Source organism: Rhinoraja longicauda, chromosome 14 (assembly GCF_053455715.1).
Source record: "Rhinoraja longicauda isolate Sanriku21f chromosome 14, sRhiLon1.1, whole genome shotgun sequence".
NCBI lineage: Eukaryota > Metazoa > Chordata > Chondrichthyes > Rajiformes > Arhynchobatidae > Rhinoraja > Rhinoraja longicauda.
In genome coordinates, this window is record NC_135966.1 from 31,813,209 (window position 1) to 31,839,910 (window position 26,702).

The window sequence follows — 26,702 nt, forward strand, 5'->3', positions numbered from 1 at the left end:
TATTCCGGGGATCATGAGACTTGTATTTCATTAATCATTGAAACTACGTTAGAAAAAGAGGCATGTCGACAGCTCAACTTTTCACAATGACTTGCATTGATGAAATCTCTCTATTTCAGAACAAATCAAAGCATTTATAAATGTTATATCGGTGTTAAAAATATGAAGCTATACATTAATCAGTCAGTTCACATTAATGAACAAAAGAAAACTGACATTAAGAAAGTATTTTGAATGCTCCTGCAGTCTAACTTGTGAAGTAAATTTGAAGGAGATTTTGTTGCAATTGACTCACAAGTCACACAGCTTCAGCCCAACTCGACGAAGATGCCCTATCTAAGATAGTCCCATTTTCCTACATTTAGCCCATATTACTCTAAACCTTTCCCATCTACATCTGTCCAAATACCTTTTAAATGTTGTTATTGTACTTCCTCATCCACTTTCCCTGGCAGCTCGTTCCATATATCCATCACTCACTGTGTAAAGGTTGCCCCTCAAGTTCCAATTCAATCTTTCCCAACTCACTTTAAACGTATGTTCTTAATGGCATCTTTCCAACTGCAGGGTGACCAAAATCGAACACAATACCTCAAGTGCAGCTTCACCAGTGTCTTGTAAACTGTAACATACTGAGTAACCTGCTGAGTTACTCAGGCACTTTGTGTTTTGCTTCAGATTCCAGCAATTGTGGTTCCTTGTGTCTCAACATCGATACTTGTGATCCTTGTGTCTCTCTGGGAAAGCTGCTTTGTGATAAATGGTGTTATGTTTTTTGAGATGCAGGTTTGGCTTCAAGTTGCACATCACCTTGATTTGCAAATACATCATCTCTCCTTCATCATCACCAGGTCTAATCTTGCAGGAGAACCTTCACCTGAAGGACTGCATTAGTTCACCATCACCTTCTCACAATCATTGGGATGGCCAACAAATGCTGGATTTGTCAGCACTCCTCGGACCCTGTAAAATGCATAAATATATATTTTTTAATGTTCCATGTGAGAAAACATAGGAAATAGGTGCAGGAGGAGGTTATTCGGCCCTTTGAGCCAGCACCACCATTCATAAGATGGTGGTGATCTGTCATTTGGAACCATTGCGCTCTCTGGTAAAGGTATTGTATTGACAAAATTGCATCGTACCATTGGGAAGGAAACTCAAGGATTTACACCCAGCGGTGAGCAGATGGAGATATATATACACGTCAGGATGGTGTGTGACTGGTAATATAGAAGGTCCCTGTGGCAGACATCATTCATGATTGAGCTAATGTGGATGTATTTTGATTGCGTCTGCGATCTACCTTGAGGAGAAACATTGTCAACAAATTTTTAGTGACGAGGAAAATGATCTTCGGGGAGTATTCAGTGAGATTAGTTCTATTAACCCCAGGTGAATGTGTGCTTTAGACAGATGTGGAGGATTTGCAAGGGTGTAGAAGAGTTTTGCCAGAATGCTATCTAGATTAGTGTGTTTTGGTTATAAGGAAAAGGACATAAAGTGCTATCCATGTTCTCCAGGGACAAAATGCTGGAGTGACTCAGTGGGTCAGGCAGCATCTCTGGAGAACATGGATAGGCCAAACAATCTCTAATTTAGATTAGTTTATTATTGTTCCGTGTACCGAGGTACAGTGAAAAGCTTTTGTTTGTGTGTTATCCAGTCAAAGAAAAGACTATACATGAATACAATCAAGCCGTCCACAGAGCACAGATAAACGACAAATGGTACAACATTTAGTGCAAGATAAAGTCCGATAAAGTTTGATTAAAGATAGTTCAAAGATTCCATAATTCAGTGATTATATCCAGGTGATACTTGGCCAAGAATCTAATGAAAATTCAAATGAAATTCTAATCCATTCTAATGAAAACCCATTTTAAGGTGGTTGTAAATATGATTTTTCAAATACTGGGTGCATTCATAGTTTAAGAAAATCGTATTACACTCTTTGTCAACATGATAAATTACATTTGTCAGTGCAAATTTACAATTTAATAAATCACTCTAAAATATTGCACCTAATTAAGTCTCACGATAAAAAAGGTTCGCTAGTTGCATGGATAGGAAAGGGACATGGGCCATATGCGGGCAGGTGGGATTAGTGCAGGTGGGCCATCTTGGTCGGCATGGACGTGTTGTGCTGAAGGGCTTGTTTCTGTGCTGTATGACTCTATAACTCTCGTTTCAGGTTGATTAATATTGCTTTTTATTTCATTCATTAGAAAATGTACCTTAAAAACCTAGATTTGATCATCATCACAAAGCTGTCTCTGCGAGCATCCTATGCCCAAATTGTGCAACTAGTTCTGTTCATTATTGTCTCTAGTTAGTGATAGGATGATTCAGTTGCCTGATAGCAGGTGGGAAGAAACTATCCCTGAATCTGGAGATATGCATTTTCACACTTATGTACCTCTTGCCTGATGGGAGAGGGGAGAAGAAGGAGTGACTGAGGTGAGACTTATTTATGCTGGTGGTCTTGCTTCCTATCCTAAATATAACAACAATAATGAGACCGCAGAAACACTTCCTTGGCTGAAAAGAAGGAAGCAGGGACCCAGCGGGGGAGGGAAGGAGTGAAGTAAATCTGAAGACTAATCCAACCTAAAGGCAAAGGCATGCAACAAACTACAAAATAAAATGGATGCAACATTCACAGATTCAAGTTAATCCAACAGTATAAAGCAAACATGAAAAAGGAAGAGACATACTGCACTATGGTCATAGAGTAACCATGAGTGCAATAGCTATGAGATGTAGCAGTCTCAGTAGATGTGACGTGCGATGGCAGGCAGTAGATAAGACTGAAGCTTTGCAACTTTGTCACCGCCAAAATGTGGCATCACTTGTGTGCTGCTACATGATTTTACCGGGTTGTATGCAAAACAAAGCATTTCACTTGTACCTAGGTATAAGTGACAATAAAGTATCATTGAATCATTGAATTTTTCTTTCCATCAGCCATCAGGTTCTTGAACCACTCTGTACAACCCTACTTCAGTAATAAGCTACTATGGACTTTGAACTACTGAGCGTGCACTATGTATTTTGGCTTGCACTATCATGGTCTGGTTTACCTAGAATAACTGATTGACTTATTATAGATTAGTTGTGTTGTTCTGCTTAATGTCAAGTCAAGTCAAGTCAAGTCAAATTTATTTGTCACATACACATACTCGATGTGCAGTGAAATGAAAGTGGCAATGCCTGCGGGTTGTGCATGTAAAGCTGCAGCAAGTAAGAATTTAATTGCTCCAATCCTGGTGTACTTGACCATTAAATGCTCCAGACTCATTTCATCAAAGCTTTCTAGAAGAAGTTTCATTGAAATCAGTGTTATATTTTCAAAGTTATTCACATTTTAAAGTTTAAATCTATTTCCTAGGGAGGGAGGAGGATAAGGGGGATTGACAGGGATGGAGTGGAGGGGTGGGGAAAGGGGGAGGGGAAGGGGAAGGGGAGGGGAGGGGGGGGGTGGAGGGGGAGGGGAGGGGAGGGGAGGGGAGGGAAGGGAGGAGGGAAGGGGAGGAGGAGGGAGGGGTGGAGGGAGGGAGAGGGGAGGGAGAGGGGAGGGGGGAGTGGGGGGAGAGGTTTGGGTCCAACGGGTCCACTTGGTCTAGTATTTCTTAAGAATCACCTTAATCCTTATTAATTACCTTAATCCTATGTCCTGTGATTCGATTCCCCTCCCGTGGGTAAAAGGGGCATTCATCCCTTTGTGCATTCACCTTATCTTTTTCCCCTCATTCATTTATACACCTCTATAAGATCACCCCTGCGCTCCAAGAAATAATGTCCTAGCATCCCAGCCGTCCCCTATAGCTCAGGCCCTCAAGTCTGGCAACATCCCTGTAAATCTTCTCTGCATTTTTTCCAGCTTAAGGTCATCCTTCCTATAGCAAGGTAATCAAAATTGAACAAAATATACCAAATGCGGCCTCATCAACGTCATGTACAATGACTGTTCCCACGTGTGCCAGTGTCAACGTTGGGGTTCTTCATGGAAGCCATTTAGGACTGAGAAGAGGAAAAACTTTTCCACCCAGAGAGTTGTGAATACGTGGAATTCTCTGCAACAGAAGGCAGTGGAGTCCAATTCACTGGATGTTTTCAAGAGAGAGTTAGATTTAGCTCTATAGGGCTATGGGAAACAGGGGACATGGGGAAAAAGTTTGAATGGAGTACTGATTTTGGATGATCAGCCATGATCAACTTGAATGGCAGTGCTGGCTCGAAGGGCCGAATGGCCTATTCCTGCACCTATTTTCTAGTTTCTATGTTTCTATGTTCTAAGAGAATCTTTGAATCTCACTTTCTGTCCATCACTCAGTCTGCACTCCAGAAAATAGCTGCTTTAGTATTCTATTATGTTTTGTTGAAGGTATCCAACGACCTGCTTCTCGCCATCGACATCGGCGACTGGCAATCTTGCTCCTTCTCGACCTCAGTGCAGCGTTCGATACAGTGGACCACACCATCCTAATTGACCATCTCTGGTACGGGGTTGGCGTAGATGGCACTGCCCTGAGCTGATTCGTTTCCTACCTCAAATATAGGAGTTTCTCCATCAATATAGGCAATTTTTCATCTTCCCCAGCTAGCCTCTCCTGCGGGGTTCCACAAGACTCCATCCTCTTCTCTCTGTACATGCTTCCCCTCGGCCAAATCATTCAAAGGCTCGGCATTTCTTTCCACTGCTATGCTGATGACACACAGCTTTATCTCCCCCTGAAACCCAACAACCGGTCAAATTTAATCTGCCTCATGCACTACCTTGAGGACATAAAATGTTGAATGGCACAGAACTTCCTTCAGTTAAATGAGAGCAAGTCTGAGGTCATCCTATTCGCCCCCCCCCCCCCCCCCCCCGACTCCATTAAAACGACAACAGGCAGCCTTGGAAGCCTATACACCCTAGTCAAACCTCGTCAAAAACCTTGGCGTGATATTTGACTCCGCTTTTAATTTTGACAAGCAAGTCAACTCTGTGCTAAAAGCCAGTTTCTTCCAGCTTCGTACCATAGCTAAAATCAAACCATTCCTCCAATTTGACGATCCATAAAAAATCATCCACGCAATTTAGTTCCTCCCGCCTGGACTCTGCAACTCCCTATACACTGGGATCAGCCAATCATCCCTGTCCCGCCTGCAATTGGTCCAAAACGCCTCAGCAAGACTCCTGATGAGTACCTGTAAAAGGGAGCACATCACCCCAATTCTGGCCTCACTCCACTGGCTCCCAGTACGGTACAAAATCGATTTCAAGCTCCTCCTATTTGCATACAAATCCCTAAATGCCCCCCCCCCCTCCTTTATCAAAAATCATCTAACCCACCACTCAAACTCCAGGTCCCTCAGGTCGGCCAACTTGGGGCTACTGACTGTCCCGAGGTGTAGGCTTAAGCTCAGGGGTGACCGCACTTTTGTGGTTGCATCTCCTAGACAGTGGAAGAGCACCCCTATCCCCATGAGAACTGCCCCCTTCTATTCCCCAGCGTTTGAGGCCCTCTGAGGGGACGCTGTAAATTGTTTATATCTGTGTTGTTAGGTTTGTGTGCTGTTGTATGTTCTTTTTTAGTACCTGCACTGATGTACAGCACTTTGGTCAACGTGGGTTGTGTTTAAATGTGCTATACAAATAAAATTTACTTGACTTGACTATTATCTGAAAATCTCTGACACATCCTGGCCACCTGATATGTGATTCGTTCAACAACATCTCAATGGAGTCATAGAGTCATACAACATGGAAACATGCCCTTCTGCCCAGCTTGCCCATGCTGACCAAGATGCCCATCTGCACTAGTCCCACCTATTCGCATTTAGACAATAGACAATAGACAATAGGTGCAGGAGTAGGCCATTCAGCCCTTCGAGCCAGCACCGCCATTCAATGCGATCATGGCTGATCACTCTCAATCAGTACCCCGTTCCCGCCTTCTCCCCATACCCCCTCACTCCGCTATCCTTAAGAGCTCTATCCAGCTCTCTCTTGAAAGCATCCAACGAACTGGCCTCCACTGCCTTCTGAGGCAGAGAATTCCACACCTTCACCACTCTCTGACTGAAAAAGTTCTTCCTCATCTCCGTTCTAAATGGCCTACCCCTTATTCTTAAACTGTGGCCCCTTGTTCTGGACTCCCCCAACATTGGGAACATGTTTCCTGCCTCTAATGTGTCCAATCCCCTAATTATCTTATATGTTTCAATAAGATCCCCCCTCATCCTTCTAAATTCCAGTGTATACAAGCCTAATTGCTCCAGCCTTTCCACATACGACAGTCCCGCCATTCCGGGAATTAACCTAGTGAACCTACGCTTCACGCCCTCAATAGCAAGAATATCCTTCCTCAAATTTGGAGACCAAAACTGCACACAGTACTCAAGGTGCGGTCTCACCAGGGCCCGGTACAACTGTAGAAGGACCTCTTTGCTCCTATACTCAACTCCTCTTGTTATGAAGGCCAACATTCCATTGGCTTTCTTCACTGCCTGCTGTACCTGCATGCTTCCTTTCAGTGACTGATGCACTAGGACACCCAGATCTCGTTGAACATCCCCTCTTCCTAACTTGACACCATTCAGATAATAATCTGTCTTTCTATTCTTACTTCCAAAGTGAATAATGTAGATCAGTGCATGTTCCTTTAACATAGTGACCTCACCACTACTAACCACTCCCCATTGTCTCTGGTATAATTGTAACTTCCCCACCTCCAGCTCGCTCTCTAGTGCCAGTGATGACCACGGACAGCTAGGGCATAATGTATGTGTAGTGTCATTAATAAACTTATATAGTAAAAGACTCTGCCTACGAGTGGCATCCTTTTACATGGTGTCAGATCGGTAGACTTGCGTCTCCTGTTTATCGGTTTTTAGTTTATCATTTGTTTCTCCCAATTGTGTCCCCTCCTTCCACTTTGCCATGTCTTCCTCGTGTCGTCGTCCGGACACGCTCGTTTTCGATGAGGACATAGTGCACCGCTGGACTGTCTTCCAGCGGGACTACGAACACTATATAGCGATTGCCTATCCTGATGCAACTGCTGCGATAAAAGCTCACCTGCTCCTCAACCTGGCTGGTCCGGAGGCAATGGAACGCTATGCGTCGTTCCAATTCGTCCCTCCGGAGGACCGCAACGACCCGGTATGTCTCATGGCTAAGTTCACTGCCCTGTGCGATATACCCACCAATAACATTATCGAACGTTTCAAATTTTTCTCGCGGCGTCAGACTCCAGGGGAGCACGTTGACGCCTTCATTGCATCTTTACGACATATGGCTCGGCGGTGCCGCCTTCAAACGATTACACCCGACGAGATGATCAGGGACGTCCTGGTCAACGGTCTCCTAAACTCTAAGCTGCGGGATGAGCTCCTGATGAAGCCTGACCTGTCGCTGACGGACGCCATACATGCCGCACGCATGGCCTCTGCTGTTGGCTCAGTATCTCGGCCGGCGCCCCAGGACATAAATTTCACCGGCCGCCGGCGATTGAATGACCCGCAGACCCGGGTCGCCCCCTCCGCGCCCGCTATGGTCACCCCTCGCAGATGCCCAAACTGCAACTTCTCGTCACACTGGTATAACGTTTGCCCAGCGCAGGGCAAAACTTGTAATTCCTGCGGGAAGCAGAACCATTTTTCTGCAGCTTGTCGTTCTCGTGGGAGACCTGTCCCTGCTCCTAGAGGGAGTCTAAACAACCTTGCCAACGATGATAGCGCAACCGGTTCCCGGTACCAACATGAGGTACTCCATGGCTCAGATACGACTTCCTCCCATGGAGACTCTCTGGTGTTTTCGCTCTTGGGAGCACCTGCATTGATAACGGATCCATCCGTGCATGTTACAGTCAATGGACACTCCTTCACTGCCAAGGTCGATACTGGGGTGTTTGCAAATGTTATGTCTGTGGGCCTCTTCGAGCAGATAAGTTCGGGGGAGAGGGTTACTCCTGACAACTCCCGCCTCCATGCCTATGGGGGAGGCGTTCTGATTGCCGTGGGAAAGGCAACGGTTATCTGTACTGTTCTGGAGACCTCTCGGCCCCTCACGTTCCTCCTGCTAGCATCTGAAAACGTCACCCTGCTGGGCGCCCGTGCATGCCAGGACTTTGGTTTGGTCTCATTTCACCGCGACATCCACCTGGTGCAGGCCCCCATGGACCCCCTGATCGAGTACCCTGACCGATTTGATGACGTCCTGGGGAAGCTGCCCTGTGCCTACAAGATCGTTGTGGACCCGGGGGTCGACCCAGTGGTCAGACCGGCCCACCGTGTGTCTTTTGCCATGAAGGGCCGCGTGGAGTCCACACTACGTGGCATGGTGGACATGGGCATCCTCAAGGAGGTGAGTGCCCCCACCCAGTGGGTCTCCACCATGGTGGTCGCTGCCAAGAAGGACGCGAGCGAGATCAGGATCTGCATCAACCCCAAGGACCTGAACCTGGCTATTAAACGCCCGCACTACCCCATGCGGACGGTGGAGGACGTCGCGGCACAGGTCGGTCCAGCCACGGTTTTCTCGGTCCTGGATGCCAAGAGCTCCTTTTGGCAGATACCGCTGGATGCACGTTCCTCCTTCCTGACCACCTTCAGCACACCGTTCGGCAGGTTCCGTTTCCTCCGCATGCCTTTTGGGATCAACTCGGCAAGCGAGGTTTTTCAGCGTACGATGGAGCAGCTGTTTGCTGGGTTGCCGTGCGCCATCATCGTGGATGACATCCTGGTGTACGGGAGGGACGTCGCTGAGCATGACCGACACCTCCGCCAGGTCCTGGACAAGGCTCGTGAGATCAACCTCAAGCTTAATCGAAGGAAGTGTCGGTTCCGCGTTGAGGAAGTCACCTACGTCGGCCACGTTTTCACGGCGGGGGGCCTGAAGCCAGACCCCGCGAAGACGGCGGCGATCACCGAAATGCCCGCTCCCACTGACGTGCCCGGCCTGCAGCGCTTCCTGGGCATGGTCAACTACTTGGGTAAGTTCATACCCGACCTCAGCGAACTGAGTGCCCCCCTGAGGGAGCTGACCAAGAAGGACAATGCCTGGGTCTGGCTCCCGCACCACCAATCGGCCTTCGTGGCCCTGAGGTCCAGACTCGCACGGACCCCGACTTTGCAGTTTTTCGACCTGAACAGGCCAATTGTCCTCACCTGCGATGCATCTCGGTTCGGCCTTGGTGCTGCCTGCCTGCAGCTCTACGACGACCGACAGCTGCCCGTCTCCTATGCCTCTCGCACAATGACCCCTGCTGAACAGCGCTACGCGCAGATTGAAAAGGAGCTCCTTGCCGTGGTGTTCGCGTGCTCCAAATTCAGAGACTACGTTCTGGGAAAAACTTTCACCATCGAAACAGACCACCAGCCGCTGGTCTCTATTTTAAACAAGCCCATCCACGCAGCCTCGTCCCGCTTGCAGCGAATGATGCTGCAGCTGCAGCGTTTTACATTCGAAATCGTGTACCGCAAAGGCAAGGAGATGTTCGTGGCAGACACTTTGTCCCGTGCCCCACTACCTTCCATTTCCCGCCATCCGTACGAATCGGCTGACCTGATGGTGTTGAACGTCAACATCGTTCCATCTTGGCAGATGCAGTCCCTGGTCACACACACTGCCGCTGATCCGAACCTTCAACAGCTTAAGGGCGTCATCCGCCGTGGCTGGCCTGAACGACGGTCTTCCCTGCCGGCTGGTGCCGTGCCCTACTTCCTGGTTCGGGATGAACTGGTGCTGCACGCGGGCGTGGTGGTGAAGGGTCACAAGGTTGTGGTGCCGGCTGCGCTGCGAGATCACTACTTCCACACTGCCCACAACGGACACCCAGGGGTGGAGGCCACGTTATCCCAGGCCCAAGCAGTTTTACTGGCCTGGCATGGTCAAGGAGATCCGGGACAGGGTCTCCGCCTGCGCTGCCTGCAACAGCCTATTACCTCATCAGCAGCGCCAGCCTCTCCTGCAGCAGCCGGCTCCCGAGTTGCCATGGATGGCTGTTGCCGCCGATATTTTCGAGTGGCGTGGCAAACACTACCTGGTCTTGGTGGACTCCTACTCCAGCTGGTTCGAGGTGGACCTGCTGCCGTCCCTCACGTCTGCTGCCGTCATCGGGAAGCTTCGCCGCCACTTCTCTACCTTTGGTTCCCCGGCATCTCTCCAGTCCGACAACGGCAGCCAGTTTACCAGCGCGGAGTTTGTTGCTTTCGCCACCCGGTGGAACTTTCGCCACATCACCAGCAGCCCCGAGTACCCGCAAAGCAATGGACTTGCAGAGCGCGCTGTCCGCAGCGCTAAGGAACTGATGGAACGTTGCCGGCTTGACAGTTCGGACTTGTACCTTGCCCTCCTCAACCTCCGCAACATCTCCCGGGACCCCGCGCTCGGTTCCCCTGCCCAGCGCCTCATGTCCCGCACCACTAGACCCCCTATCCCCGTCTCCCAGCAATCCCTGCAACCCACGGCTCGGAGCCCTGCCGCTGTCAGGGAGCGCATCACTGAAAAGCAGCTCATTCAGAAGCGCTCCTTTGACAAGTCGTCCCGTCCCCTTCCACCTTTGTTCGCTGGCCAGGTTGTCCGGATGGAGTCGACCTCCGGTCACCACCGGCTGGCCGTGGTCGTCGGCAATGCTGACTCTCCACGGTCGTACCTGGTCAACTACGAGGGCACCGTGTACCGTCGTACCCGCCAGCACCTGATGCTGGTAAACGAGCCTGCACCGCCACCCGCGATCCCGTATTCACCTCCCGTCCAGTCCGCGGTGCCTGATGTGCCTCCTGCTCCGGTACATCCGCAGTCGCCCCAGCCACCTTCCCCTCCCTCGCCTGCGCGTGCATCGCTTCCCAGTCCTCCTCCTTCCCCTGGTTCCCCAGCCTCTGTACCCGCACCCGTTCATGCTGCTCCTTCGACCGGAGGGGATGGTGGGTTGCGCACCCGCTCTGGGAGAGTGGTCAGGCCGCCTGTCCGGTACGGTGTGTACGAGTAGTCTGCTTGTAGTTTGAGCCTAGCGCATGAGCCGTGGTCACTTTGTTTCCAAGAGGAAGGATGTAGATCAGTGCATGTTCCTTTAACATAGTGACCTCACCACTACTAACCACTCCCCATTGTCTCTGGTATAATTGTAACTTCCCCACCTCCAGCTCGCTCTCTAGTGCCAGTGATGACCACGGACAGCTAGGGCATAATGTATGTGTAGTGTCATTAATAAACTTATATAGTAAAAGACTCTGCCTACGAGTGGCATCCTTTTACAAATAACCTCACACTTATCTACATTAAACTGCATCTGTCATGTATCCGCCCACTCACACAACCTGTCCAAGTCACCCTGCAGCCTTATTGCATCTTCCTCACAATTCACACTACCCCCCAGCTTAGTATCATCTGCAAATTTGCTAATGGTACTTTTAATCCCTTCATCTAAGTCATTAATGTATATCGTAAATAGCTGGGGTCCCAGCACCGAACCTTGCGGTACCCCACTGGTCACAGCCTGCCATTCCGAAAGGGACCCATTTATCCCCACTCTTTGCTTTCTGTCTGTCAACCAATTTTCTATCCATGTCAGTACCCTACCCCCAATACCATGTGCTCTAATTTTGCCCACTAATCTCCTATGTGGGACCTTGTCGAAGGCTTTCTGAAAGTCGAGGTACACCACATCCACTGACTCTCCCCTGTCAATTTTCCTAGTTACATCCTCAAAAAATCCCAGTAGATTTGTCGAGCATGATTTCCCCTTCGTAAATCCATGCTGACTCGGAATGATCCTGTTACTGCTATCCAGATGCTCAGCAATTTCGTCTTTTATAATTGACTCCAGCATCTTCCCCACCACTGATGTCAGACTAACTGGTCTATAATTACCCGTTTTCTCTCTCCCTCCTTTCTTAAAAAATGGGATAACATTTGCTATCCTCCAATCCACAGGAACTGATCCTGAATCTATAGAACATTGAAAAATGATCTCCAATGCTTCCACTATTTCTAGAGCCACCTCCTTAAGTACCCTGGGATGCAGACCATCAGGCCCTGGGGATTTATCTGCCTTCAGTCCCATCAGTCTACCCAAAACCATTTCCTGCCTAATGTGGATTTCCTTCAGTTCTCCCATCACCCTAGGTTCTCCGGCCCCTAGAACATTTGGGAGATTGTGTGTATCTTCCTCAGTGAAGACAGATCCAAAGTAACGGTTTAACTCGTCTGCCATTTCTTTGTTCCCCATAATAAATTCCCCTGCTTCTGTCTTCAAGGGACCCACATTTGCCTTGACTATTTTTTTCCTCTTCACGTACCTAAAAAAACTTTTGCTATCCTCCTTTATATTATTGGCTAGTTTACCCTCGTACCTCATCTTTTCTCCCCGTATTGCCTTTTTAGTTAACTTTTGTTGCTCTTTAAAAGAGTCCCAATCCTCTGTCTTCCCACTCTTCTTTGCTATGTTATACTTCCTCTCCTTAATTTTTATGCTGTCCTTGACTTCCCTTGTCAGCCACAGGTGTCTCTTACTCCCCTTAGAGTCTTTCCGCCTCTTTGGGATAAATTGATCCTGCAACCTCTGCATTATTCCCAGGAATACCTGCCATTGCTGTTCTACCGTCTTCCCTGCTAGGGCCTCCTTCCAGTCAATTTTGGCTGTTGAAATCTCCCATAACCACCGTAGCATTACATTTGTGACACGCCAATTTTATCTCCTGATTCAACTTGCACCCTATGTCGAGGCTACTGTTTGGGGGCCTATAGATAACTTCCATTAGGGTCTTTTTACCCTTACAATTCCTCATTTCTATCCATACTGATTCAACATCTCCTGATTCTATGTCACCCCTTGCAAGGGAATGAATATCATTCCTTACCAGCAGAGCAACCCCACCCCCTCTGCCCACCTGTCTGTCTTTTCTATACGTTGGCCCATATCCCTCTAAATCTTTCCTATCCATGTACCTGTTCAAATGTCTTTTAAATGTTGTTATAGTTCCTGCCTCAACTACCTCCTCTGGCAGTTCATTCCTTAGACCCATCAGCCTCTGCGTGAAAATGATGTGCCTAGATGAGAAGAAGCTTTGTTTGGGACAGAATCTGTGTGTCCAGAATCTTGTTTAACCAGAATGATGCCTGGATTAGGGGATATTAGCAACAGGCAGCAGTTGGACAAGTTAAACTAATTAAACAAGTTAAACAAGTTAAACTTGGCATCGTGCCAAGTTAAACTAATCTCCTTTGCCTGCAAGTGATCCATATCCTTTCATATCCATGTGCCTATCTAAAAGCCTCTTAAACACCACTATCATATCTGCCTCTCCACATTGCGGGCAGCACATTGGTGCAGCAGTAGAGTTGCTGCCTTGCAGCGCCTGAGACCCGGATCGATCCTGACTACAGGTGCTGTCTGTACGATGTTTACGTGTTTTCCCTGCAACCGTGTGGGTTTTCTCCGGGTGCTCTGGTTTCCTCCCACATCCCAAAGACATGCAGCTTTGTAGGTTAATTGGTCTCTGCAAATTGTTCCTAGAGTGTAGGATAGAACCAGTGTATGGGGTGATTGTTGATTGGTGCAAACTCTGTGAGCCGAAGGACCGGTTTCTACGCTGCATCTCTAAACTGAACTAAACCACCCCTGGCAGCATGTTTCAGGCACCCCCACCACTCACTGTGTAAAGAAAAACTTGTCCCATACATCTGCTTGAAACTTTCTAGCTCTGACCTTAATGCTACATCCTCTAGTCCTTGACCTTTCCACCCTGTACGATTTTTTTGTATTCACTAAAAAGGGAAAATAAATCTTAGTTTAAAGCCTCCACAGATGTATGGTGAAGAATATCAGGGATGGTTCAGAGGTCTGAATTGGAGGGGCACAAAGATCATGGAGAGCCGATGGTCTGGAGGAGATCATGAGACTGGAACACACCAAGCTGCACAGGCCTTTGAGAAGGCAAGGTTAAACCTACTGGAGGGGGGAGGAACTGCAGATACTGAAATCTTGAACAAAAAAACAAGTGTTGGAGGAACAGTGAAGCATCTGTGAAGAGAAATGGACAGATGATATTTCAGGTCAGGAGCTTTCTTCAGACATTCGAGTGGGAGGGGGGTAGAGAAAGCTGGAAAATGAGAGATGGGGAATGGGACAAAACCTGGCAAGTGATAGTTGGATACAGGCGAGGTGAAGTGGGTGATTGGCAGATAGGTGAAATAAGTGTCAAAGGCTGAGGTGAAAAGGAGACAAAATATGAGATGACAGAAGGAGGGAGGGATATGAGTGGACAGGGCCAGAGGGAGGGGAAAGAAGGGGGCTTTGGTCCACCCCACCTCGCTCTTCCAGCTTTCTCCCCCCTAGTCCAATCAATCTGAAGAATGGTCCCGAACCGAAATATCACCTGCCCATTCCCATCCATAAATGCCGCCTGACCCACTGAGTTCCTCCAGAACTTTGTGCTTTGCATAAATCAATGGACGGTACAGCACAAGAAAAGGTCCTTCCGCCCAGTGGCTATGCCAAACATTATACCAAGACCATCGCTTATCCACCTTCACATAATGTATATCGCTCCATTCCCTGCATATCTATATGCCTATTCAAAAGATTTTTTAATGCCACAATCACCACCCCCGGCAGTGCGTTCCAGGCACTCACCACTCTCTGTAAAAAAATGCCCCCGCACATCTCCGTATTTGATTTTTCCATCCTGGGAAAATGGTTCCAACTTTCTACCTGATCAATGCCTCTGGTAATTTTTGTAATTTCCTCAAGTTTAAAACTACCGTTTGCTTATCCAGCCACTTGTGTACTTAGGAGAATATTGCGTGTAAATTAGCAGTCATGTTTTCCATGTAACAGTTTCAAAGTGTTCTCTTTTGTAATGAGTTTCAGGATGTCCTTCTCTTTGATGCATGCAAGAACAGCAAAGGGTGGCACAGTGGCGCAGCGGTAGAGTTGCTGCCTCCGAGTGCCGTAGACCTGGGTTCGACCCTGACTACGGGTGCTGTCTGCACTGAGTTTGTACATTCTCCCTATTGCTGCGTGGGTTTTCTCCGGGTACTCATTTTCTCCAGTTTCCTCCCGCACTCCAAAGACGTACAGGTTTGTAGATTAATGGCTTTGATAAAAATTGTAAATTGTCCCTGGTGTGTAGGATAGTGTTAGTGTACGGGGTGATTGCTGGTCAGCATGGAGACGTTGGGCCGAAGGGCCTGTTTCTGCACTGTATATCTAAAGTCTAAAGGGACTGACAGGTTGGAGAGTATAGATTTGGGGGATTATAGTCTACAAAAGACCAAGTATTGCAGCAGGGTGTTTATGCTACTCGAGCTTGTAATTAAAACACCTAGAATGATCTGAATACATAAGTTCAAATTCCAACATGGAAATTGTGAAATGTAAATGCACCGTTCATTAAATAACCTGGAAAAAGAAACAAGTCTATAATGCAGACCATGACACGATTGCATTGTTGTAAAAGTTAGTCTACATCCCCAGGGATGTAAACCTGCCAAGCTTACCTATGTGGTTTATATACATGTCCAGAGCCACAACAAGAAGATGGATTTTATATATTCCTATGACGTAACTCACAGAGCACTCAGTTAAAGTATAATAGATGCCAATTGTATTGGATACCCATATCTCAGGCAAAAATAAAAAGGATCAGTATAGGAAATTATGAGAGGCACAAACAGGGTGGAAATGTCATGATGGCAGAGCTTTAAGGTGAGAGTGGCAAAGTGTTGAAAATGCATCCTTGCAGGACACTGGTACTGGGAATAATCGAGGAGGATCTACCCTTACTGATTGTGGTCTAGGGGGTCAGGTAATCAAGGATCCACTTTCAAGGTGGGGGGAGGGGGGGGGGGGGGGGGGGTGATGGGTCCTAGATCCAGGAGAATGGAGATATTTGGATGGAATTACGGTGTTCCTTTGGTGATTACCATGGACTTCTCACCTTAAACCAGCAGTGTCCTCTGGTTCGTGATTCCCCTATTCTGGGCAAAAGACTCTGTGCATTCACCCTATCTATTCCCTCATGATTTTGCACACCTCTATAAGATCACCCCTCGGCCTCCTGAATGATATATACATCTCTGCGACTGTTAGAATTATTTATCTGAAAGTAAAAATATATTAAATCCAAAGAGGATTTTGGGAGCTTTTAATCTAAAAAATGTAAGTTCGTCTATTTGGACTGTCAGAAGCTTTGGTTGCCATGGATACTGCAGGGAGACTGGTTATTCGGCATTAACGCCTGCATAATGTCCATATATATCAATTCATTCACACGACCCACAATCAACATCTGATTTTAATGTACCTCTGAGTGTTTTGTTTTCATCCCAAAACCTTTTCGTGTGTCTTCAGGTGCGAAAGGTATTAAATTCGACCGACCGAGGGGGCGAGCGAGCGAGCGAACGCCAACCGCAAAATCAAAGGCGAGCCCACCGACGGGGTAGCCGTCCGCGGTGTGAGAGGCCGACGCATGCGTCAAGGACCGGCGGACCGCCACCGCCAGCGGCTGTCGCGAGGGAGCGTCCGCGCGGGGAAGTAGTGCCGGCTGGCGCGGCCGCAGTGACAGAGGCTGCACGGCGGGCGCCGCAGGAGATGCGGTCGTGAACCCGGCACAAGAATGTCTGTCCGATGAGATGAGGCTCCGAAATGGGACTGTTGTGACGGCTGTGGTCCTGTGCAGCGTGGTGTCGGTGTCATGGTACGCGGCGTTCTCCGCTCAGAAAGGTGAGGGACGACCCCCCCCCCCTCCCTCCCTCCCTCCCTCTCTCTCTCTCGCTCGCTCGGAGGGGCAACGGCGGAGGCGGTGAGGGCCCACCCGTATGTGCGGGGGTCTGCGCCCCCAGAGTAATTACCCCCCCCCCTTCCCCCCTTACGTCAAGAGTACTGGACTCCCCCTCACTGCCAGAGTACTCCCCCTCCTCACTGCCAGAGTACTGGACTCCCCCTCACTGCCAGAGCACTCCCCCTCCTCACACTGCCAGAGTACTCCCCCTCCTCACTGCCAGAATACTTCCCCTCCTCACACTGCCAGAGTACCCCTCCTCTCACTGCCAGAGTACTGGACTCCCCCTCACTGCCAGAGTACTCCACCTCCTCACTCACTGCCAGAGTACTGGACTCCCCCTCACTGCCAGAGCACTCCCCCTCCTCACTCACTGCCAGAGCACTCCCCCTCCTCACTCACTGCCAGAGCACTCCCCCTCCTCAGTCACTGCCAGAGTACTCCACCTCCTCACTCACTGCCAGAGTACTCCCCCTCCTCACTCACTCCCAGAGTACTCCTCTCCTCACTCACTGCCAGAGTACTCCCCCACCTCACTCACTCTCAGAGTACTCCACCTCCTCACTCACTGCCAGAGTACTCCCCCTCCTCACTGCCAGAGTACTCCCCCTCCTCACTGCCAGAGTGCTCCCCCTCCTCACTCACTGCCAGAGCACTCCCCCTCCTCACTCACTCCCAGAGCACTCCCACTCTTCACTCACTGCCAGAGTGCTCCTCACTCCTGGAGTTCTCCCAGAGTACACCTCATGTACAACATGGACCGGAGTACATCCTTCCCTCACTCCCCGAGTACTCTCTTCGCCCCTCACTCCCGGAGCACCCTACTCGCGGAGTACTCCCTTTCCCCTTCTCATGCTGAGTATCCCCATATCCCAGAGTACTCTCCCACCTTACACTCACTGTATCTGCCTCCTCTCACTGCCAGAGCAATCCTCTCCCCTTAACCTCTCTCCCAGAGTTCTCCACATCCCCTCACTCCGAGTACTCCCCCTCCCACTCCAAGAGTACTCCAAAGACCCCCCTCCCCTCTTTCTTCAACATTCCTTGCCTCCTCTCCAGAGCATCCCCAGCCCAGACATCTCTTCCCTTCTCATCCCTGACTTCTGCCACCCTGTTCACATCCTAGTCTTGATCCTGCACCCACCTTCATGCTCACTCTGACCCCAGCCATCTCTTCCCCATCCCTTCCTCCCTACCATAATCTCATCCCACCGTCACCTTCTGCCGTCATCCCTGCCTTCTCTTTCACCTCGCCTTTGATCCTAGGAATCATTTCCCCCACTCCACCAGCTTCCCAAATCCTTGATCCCATTCCATCTCTCCCATCCCAAACATCTCTCCACACCTCAAACAACTCTCCACACCTTCTCCTCCCCTATCCATGTCCCTCTCTCCCACCCTATCCCCGTCCCTCTCTCCCACCCTATCCCCGTCCCTCTCTCCCACCCTATCCCCGTCCCTCTCTCCCACCCTACCCCCGTCCCTCTCTCCCACCCTACCCCCGTCCCTCTCTCCCACCCTACCCCCGTCCCTCTCTCCCACCCTACCCCCGTCCCTCTCTCCCACCCTACCCCCGTCCCTCTCTCCCACCCTACCCCCGTCCCTCTCTCCCACCCTACCCCCGTCCCTCTCTCCCACCCTACCCCCGTCCCTCTCTCCCACCCTACCCCCGTCCCTCTCTCCCACCCTACCCCCGTCCCTCTCTCCCACCCTACCCCCGTCCCTCTCTCCCACCCTACCCCCGTCCCTCTCTCCCACCCTACCCCCGTCCCTCTCTCCCACCCTACCCCCGTCCCTCTCTCCCACCCTATCCCCGTCCCTCTCTCCCACCCTATCCCCGTCCCTCTCTCCCACCCTATCCCCGTCCCTCTCTCCCGCCCTATCCCCGTCCCTCTCTCCCGCCCTATCCCCGTCCCTCTCTCCCGCCCTATCCCCGTCCCTCTCTCCCGCCCTATCCCCGTCCCTCTCTCCCGCCCTATCCCCGTCCCTCTCTCCCGCCCTATCCCCGTCCCTCTCTCCCTCCCGCCCTATCCCCGTCCCTCTCTCCCCGTCCCGCCCTATCCCCGTCCCTCTCTCCCGCCCTATCCCCGTCCCTCTCTCCCGCCCTATCCCAGTCCCTCTCTCCCTATCTCCATTCCTCTCTCCCTTCCTAACCCCATCCCTCTCTCTCTCCTTATCCCTCTCCCTATCCCCTGCCCTCTCCCTATCCCCGTCCCTCCCTCTCCCTATCCCCGTCCCTCTCTCCCTCTATCCCCATCCCACCCTATCCCCATCCCACCCTATCCCCATCCCACCCTATCCCCATCCCACCCTATCCCCATCCCACCCTATCCCCATCCCACCCTCTCACATGCTTTCCTTATCCTATCCCTCCTTCCTACCCTTTCCACTTCACTCTCTCCCACTCTTTCCCCATTTCTGTCCCCTTCTGTTATTCTCTGATCTCCCACCCCCTCCTTGTTTACCCTGGGTTACCCCAGGGTACTGGTGTTGGGCTTATTCCAGACTTTTCCTCCTTGTTTCTGCTGTCCAAGAGATGTCCACGGCCCTGGGATCTGGTCAACAATGCCCCAAAGCCATGTCCTCTATTTAGGTGGAGTTGAGGTATTGTCAGCCGGAGCATTGTCTGCACTGGGCTGTGCGCGTGTGTGCTTTCAGTGCTTCATTTTCCTCTTGTCATTTTTCTTTTTTCCCTCTGTCCCTCCTATTTGGCACAACCAAAACTAGTTTGGTCATCTGGAGAGTGAATTGCAATGTTACCAAAATTGGTTTTCACGTTAATTTTGCAAGCTTGGTCGCTGGACAAAAACAAATCGTGAATACCCTACAGTAGGATTAAGCATAGCAAGTCAATGTTTTCTGCTTTATTCTCTCGGGAGCTGCTGTGTTTTGTGGTGCTGTTGCTTTACTGTTGTGGACTCAGTTTTCTTCCTTGCTGGTGGGAAAAGGTTTGCATTATATAGGGTTTTTTTCCCCTCAACGCCGCTAGGAAGCTCATGAAACTTTCTCTTTGTCTAATTGTGCGAACCTTGCTGATGAAATGCTTGGTTTTGGCAAAACCAACTGGAAGGGGCAATCGTTTTGTGGTTTCTTTTGTCTGCGGGGTCTTTCCGTTTAACTCTCTTCCTCTAAGATCCGTGTGAGTTTTTTTGTGTGGAACGGCCCGCATGGGTTTGTGTCTGTGTTGGATTTGCAATCGCATTCGCTGTTTGCAGCAACCCAGAGTTGAGTAGATTGGAAATAGAAGATGCTGGAAACTCCCTGGCTCGCCAGATTCTGTAGAGAGATGGTATTATGTTTCAGCTCTGCTTAAAATGCACTGTTGAAAGGTCAGTGACCCAAAACTAATCCCTCCACTGGCAGAGTATACCTGCGTAGCTTTTATTTAAAGTTGATGCAGGGTTTCAACGTTCCTTTTCCCCTCAGATATTGCTCGACCCACTGAGTTCCTCCAGCAGTTTTTTTTAAAGTGGTTGGTGCATTTGCAAAGCAATTGGATCTGAAGAGGGTCCTGACTCGAAACATCGTCTACCCAAATTCCAACATCTGTAGTTCCTTGTATGTCGGATTTACTTTAGTCGAGATGCCTCCTGTTCATAGCTTTTAAACTGAACTCAGACATGAATATTGGTGTCATTGGAGGGAGGATTTTCACAAAGGCCCAAAACTATTCCCTCCACTGGCTGGGTATACCCACATTGATTTCATGATTGCATTTGTTGCTGTATTGTTTTGTGCAGGAGGTATTCAACGGGCCAGGCATCATCTGTCGTCGACCCAAAGCATTAACTTACCACAAAGGCTGCCTTCCCACCCTGCTGAATGTTTCCAGCAATATCTGTCATAGTCATACAGCTCTATTTGCCCACCTTGCCCACACTGACTACATGTTGCACCTACACTAGTCTCACCTGCCTGCATTTGGCCCATCAATCAATATACTAAAACTCTCGTTTGTTTGTTGTTTGTTCCTGAACTACAGCAAAAATGGTACATGATAGTGAGACAATTTTATGCCCACCTTACTCACCATCGTCCCTTTGGTGCTAATGGAAGACGTTTCATTGAAATCGGTGTTATATTTTTTAAGTTATTCACATTTTAGAGTTTAAATCTATCTCCTAGGGAGGGGGGAGGAGGGAGGATAAGGGGGTTGATGGAGTGGGAGGAAGGGGGATGGAGGAGGGGGAAGGGGAGTAGGGAGCGGGAGGGAAGAGGAGGGGGGAGGGTGAATGGGAGGGGAGGGGGGGAAGAGAGGGTGCCTCCAATGCAGGAGAGGTTTGGCCCAATGGGTCCACTTGGTCTAGTTTCCCTCTAAACCTCCTATTTATGTACCGGTCTAAATGTTTCTTAAACATTGCGATAGTACCTGCAAACATTATGACCGTACCTGCTTAAACGTTCCGATATTATCTGCATCTATCTTTAATTTGGTTCTCCAACATCTGTGGCTTTTTGACTTGCTTTTCAGCAATTGGCAGAACATAAGACAGCATTGTTTCCCAGCACCATTGGTCATAGTACCTTCACGACGTGTTAAAATAGGATAATTGCTCTATAATATAAACTTGCAGAAATAAAGTTGCAGAAATTCACCCAACTTTTTGGCCTATTTCTCTGAGTTTTGGCTTGAAAGCCCAACTGTCCAGAATTAAGAACAGCTTCTTCCTTACTGTTCTACGACTCCTGACACAGTCACCTCTTTCACATCCCCTGCCTGGAGGTGCTGACATGCTCTTTTGCTCTTAATGCTACTGTTATGGTAGATCATAAGACATGGTGTAGAATTAAGCCATGTGGCCTGTCGAGTGTGTCCCGCCATCATCACGGCTGATCTATTTTCCTTCTCTACCCCATTCTCCTGCCTTCTCCCCATAACCTTTGACGTCTTTACTAATCAAGAACCTATCAATCCCTGCTTTAAAAATATGCAATGACTTGGCCTCCACTGCAGTCTGTGGCAATAATTTCCACAGATCCACCACCATCTGGCTAAATAAATGTCTCTGTCTCCATTCTGAAGGTATGTCCTATTATACTGAGGCTGTGCCCTCTGGTCCTAGACTCTCACACTAGTGGCAACATCCTCTCCGCATCCACATTACTTTCACGGGTGGGTTTCAATGAGATCCCCACTCATCCTGCTATAGTTAAGGGAGTTTAAGATTTTTTGCACTACATTGGATTGCCTTACAATCTTAATGCACCATTCTGCAGTTTCAAACTGTTCCTGAATCTATTGTTATAATTATCATTACTGTATGTATACTGTTTACTCTGAGCTGTATGTGAACAAGGAATTTCTTTGCACTGTGGTGTATATGACAATAAACTAATCAGAAATCTGATCTGATTCTAAAATATTTTGGGTTAATACATGCTTTCTCATATGCTGTATTTTCTTGACACATCTGCATCGTCTTATGAAGTAACAGCTGAAAATACTTAAATCCTCAGTCGGATGCATCTGCAGAAAAACAGCAATGTTTCAGGTTCATCAAACATGGGGGGGGGGGGGGGGGGCTTGACACCCGATTATAGTCCAGCCCCTTTGGTCTGAATCCAATGATTGGTTTCATTATTATCACGTGTACCAAGTTACAACCACGAGGGAGATATGCTGATTTAATGAATATATTGGTCTTCGTACCTGAGACTGGGCAGTTCTCCCTGTCCATTTGTGACAATTGAGTAGGAGAAACAACTATTTATGGGGCATCAGAGATCTCAATGTGCCCATTTTCTGGTGGATACAAGGAAAACGTTGTTCTATATATCCATGCACTGGAATATTATGGATGTCTGGATGTTGCTTTTCATTCCTGTTATGGCATCGTTGTTGTTTGAAGCATTTTATCAGATTCAGCATCAAGAAACGAAAAACCTTAAAAGGAAGAATACTGATAGAAAATTGGCAAATAATATCAAATCAAATAGTAATGGCTTTTGTTGGTTTATAGACAAGTAGCAGATGGTTAGGTTAGAGTAGGATCCTTGGAAAATGAAATTGGGGAAACAATGCAAAGCAAGGAAATTGCAGATAATGTAACTTAATACTTTGCATCACTTCACTGTCAAGGCACAGCAATCCTCCCAAAGATTTTTGATGGGTGAGTTTCCCATACCATAGAAGAATTTGTAACAATCATTATCATAATGGGCAACGCATTAGAAAAAAATGAATGGACCTATAGGGTTGATGGAAGCTGCTGAGAAGATGGTGGAGTCCAGAAAGATTGGATTGGAAAAGTCAAACGTGACTCCATTGTTCAAGAAGAGAGGCTGAGATAAACAAAATGGCCAACTGCAGATGTGTAAAACCTGTTGTCAAGATATTGGAGCCTATAATCAAGAAAAGGGTAGTTACTTAGAGAAGCTCAATACAATTAAACCAGGCCAACATGGTTTTGTGAAAGGTGACTCCGATATGGCAAATGTGTTAGAGTTCTTTGAGGATATAATGAGCAGAGTTGGTGCAAGTAAGCCTGTAGGTGTAGATCCTCCAAAAGGAGACACAGTGCTGGAGTAACTCAGTGGGTCAGGCAACAACTCTGGAGAACATGAATAGGTGACGTTTCAGGTCGGGACCCTTCTTTGGATCCTCCTGCAGCTCAACAAGCTTCTTTTGTCTGCTTCTGAGTTCCTGAAGGATCTTCAACCTGAAACATTAACACAGTTCTTCCCACAGATCAGCCCTGATTTGCTAAGTATTTCCAGCATTTTCTGTTTTTAACCTGTTGAAGATTTGGATATTCAGACATTTGAAAAAGCTGCCACAAGAGACTGGAGCACAGATAAGAGCACATAGTATTCAGGAAAGTCTATTGATGTAGATTGACGATTGAAAATAGAATTGGAACCAGTGGGTCTTTTTCAGGGCTGGAAGGATGTAATTCGTGGAGTTGCCCTCAGTTAGTTATTTATATTAATGACCTGGAGGGGGGAGAGTTAAAGTATCCAAGTTTGCTGAAAATACGCAGGAGCGCTTGCTGCAATGATAACTTCAGGCCTCTGCAACAGCATATATATGGATGAGTGAATGGGCGAAAGTTTGTCAGGTACAGTTTAATGTAGGAAAGTGTTAGGTTATGCACTTTAAGAGGAATCTGAAGGCAAACAAGAGCGAAGTACAGAAAGTTCGAGATGTTCTTGTGCATGAATTGCAGTACATGGTTAGGAAGTCGCGTACAATATTGATCTTCATTAGGAAACAGCTGCTGTTTACTGCACTCTAAAAGATATTTGGATAGGTTCATGGATAGGAAAGGCTTGGGAACGTGTAAGAAGGAACGTGTAGGAAGGAACTGCAGATGCTGGTTATACACCCGAAGATAGACTCAAAATGCTAGAGTAACTGGCTAGATGGAAGGAATGGGTGACGTTAGTTTGGAGAGATATAGCAGCTTCAAGTAGCCCTTGCTTTCTCTATCTCTCCATCCCCTCCCCAGTTCTACCAGTCTTACTGTCTCCGACTATATTTTATCTCTACCGCCCACTCCCCTGACATCAGTCTGAAGAAGGGTCTTGACCCGAAACGTCACCCATTCCTTCTCTCAGAGCTGCTGCCTCTCCTGTTGTTACTGCAGCATTTTGTGTCCAGCAGCGAAACAGTTCATTCGGCCCACCGAGTCCACGCTGTTCACATTAGATCTATGTTATTCCACTTTCTCATCCACTCCTTGCATGTTTAGGGTCATTTACAGAGGCCAATTAACCTACAAATCTGCATGCCCTTGGGACGTGGGAGGAAACCATCGCCATCAAAGGGAGAGCGTGCAACTTCATACAGTCAGCACCCGGCGTCAGGATCGTACCCAGGACTCTAGCGCTGTGAGGCAGCAACTCTACCAGCTGCACCATCTGCCAGAGCCGATGTTGAGATGTTTCCACCATTAGTTGAACCTCGAAGATTAAGGGGTTAGAAGATTAAGGGGTTTTAAAACTGAGGTGTGTACAAACTTCTAATTAAGGTAAATCAGTAATTTTCTACCCCAGGCCTGAAAAGTGCTTCTTAAGGAGGAAGTAGATACATATTTGAATGATTTGGGACTTGAGGCCCATGTGGAACTGGCACAGAAGAGAAGAATGAATTGATTGACTGGGAGATACAACCCTTGGCCCACCGAATCCACTCCAATACTCTGCCATTAATATAATTCAGTGGTGCTCTCCAAAAATACTACTTTGAGTATAAAGTGCTCCAGGCAGTCAAGAAATTATGCAATCATTGAAATTTATATCGGCCTCAATGATGCAATGCAAGTTTCCGAAACCATCTCTTTTTTCATGTTTAGTGCGTTGAAATATTTAGCCTCGCTGCTGGGTTCCCAGACCTGAGTAAAGCTGCCAAGCATAGTGTTAAATCCATTCAAGGGGCAGAAGGAAAGGAAAACAAATCCATTGTAAATGGCTGTTTTGTTATTTGATGGGTTTCCACAGAAACCAAACAATATTGGTCAGAAACGGGCCATTCGGCCAACCCCGGCCAATTTGCACTGTCTCCATCTTTTCTCATGCATTCAGTCTAACCCTTAATTCCTTTCTCCCTCAAACTTGTCCAGCCCCTCTTGCCCCCTCCCCCAATTACTACTTGCATTAGATAGTTCCATGCTCACCCTTCTTGGCTTTAATTGAAATTTCTGTTGGATTTCTTGGGGACTATCTTGATGACCTTTAGATGTGTTTCTTCCATGTGCAATGTAAATATGGTTTTTGCATCCACTCTACCAAAACCTTTTACAACTCTAAAGACCTATATTAGTTCACCTTAAACTTTTCTGAAGAGAAAAGAGAACTAAATTATTTATCCTTATGCACCACTGCTAACATGTCTGAATTCATCCTTGTTAAATATCTGTATGCTCTTTATAAAATGACCAGGTTTTGATTCAGGTTCAGGATAACTTTAAGACTTTACTGGACTTTATCTTGCAAGTCAAGTCAAGTTTATTTGTCACATGCACATACACGATGTGTAGTGAAATGAAAGTGGCAATGCCTGCGGATTGTGCAAAAAAAGAATTACGGTTACAGCATATAAATTTTAAAAAATTTAAAAAAAAATTTAAAAAATTTTGAAAAGCATATGTACAAATAGAAATAAAAGACACATTTGTTACAGAGTTCTTACATAGCTTCAATTTTTAAATTTTTAAAGAGAGAAAATAAAAAATAAAGAAGAAAGGAAAAAAACCCCCAAAAAAACCTATAAACTATTGGGAAGAGAGAATAAGAGGATTAAAAAAAAAAGATATAACTATAAAAATTAAAGGGAGTAGATCCGGGAGACAATAACCACAGTTGTACATCCAACCCTTAACTCAAGTTTCAACTTTTAATTTTAAATTTTTATTTTAGTCCTGTGCCAAACCCATTTACTTTTCTAAAAATTCAATAAATGGAGACCATATTTTAAAAAATAACTCAGGTTTGTCAATTAAGGTAAATCTTATTTTTTCCAAATGCAGGGTCTCTGTCATTAAAGTTAATACAGAAAAGACAAAAATGTAGTCCCTGGAGTTATAATAGTTAACAGTCCTGATGGCCTGTGGGAAGAAACTCCGTCTCATCCTCTCCGTTTTCACAGCATGACAGCGGAGGCGTTTGTCTGGCCGTAGCAGCTGGAACAGTCCGTTGCTGGAGTGGCAGGGGTTCCTCATAATCTTGTTTGCTTTCGATCTACACCTCCTGATGTATAGGTCCTGCAGGGGGGCGAGTAGACTAAAGGCTACTCCCTTTATCTGTGTTCTATCGATGGCTTGATTGTAAACATATAAAAATACGATAGCGCGTGACAAAAAAGCTTTCCACTGTACCCCGGTACATGTTGCTATAAATGTTTATACAAGATATATGCTATAAATCTATATATTACTAAAACTCTCATCTTGTTTGTTTGGCCATTTGTTTGTTTAGCCTTTTGCTTG

General features: G+C 47.5%; 1 protein-coding gene and 1 long non-coding RNA gene across 2 annotated transcripts in view; one reads left to right on the top strand and one right to left on the bottom strand.

Moving 5' to 3' along the window:
• The window catches only part of LOC144600179 (uncharacterized), a 33,786-nt gene extending 17,330 nt beyond the window's left edge, over positions 1 to 16,456 (bottom strand). Inside the window, exons 1-2 of the long non-coding RNA XR_013548095.1 lie at positions 16,300 to 16,456; positions 410 to 963 (exon numbers count right to left, since the gene is read on the bottom strand). This is a non-coding gene — a long non-coding RNA (uncharacterized LOC144600179). The remainder of the gene's footprint in view (positions 1 to 409; positions 964 to 16,299) is intronic.
• Positions 16,457 to 16,524: 68 nt separating this feature from the next.
• Positions 16,525 to 26,702, top strand: part of mgat4b (alpha-1,3-mannosyl-glycoprotein 4-beta-N-acetylglucosaminyltransferase B) — a 133,260-nt gene continuing 123,082 nt past the window's right edge. Inside the window, exon 1 of the mRNA XM_078411664.1 lies at positions 16,525 to 16,718. Coding sequence (XP_078267790.1) covers positions 16,628 to 16,718 — 91 coding nt within the window. The 5' untranslated portion in view covers positions 16,525 to 16,627. The remainder of the gene's footprint in view (positions 16,719 to 26,702) is intronic.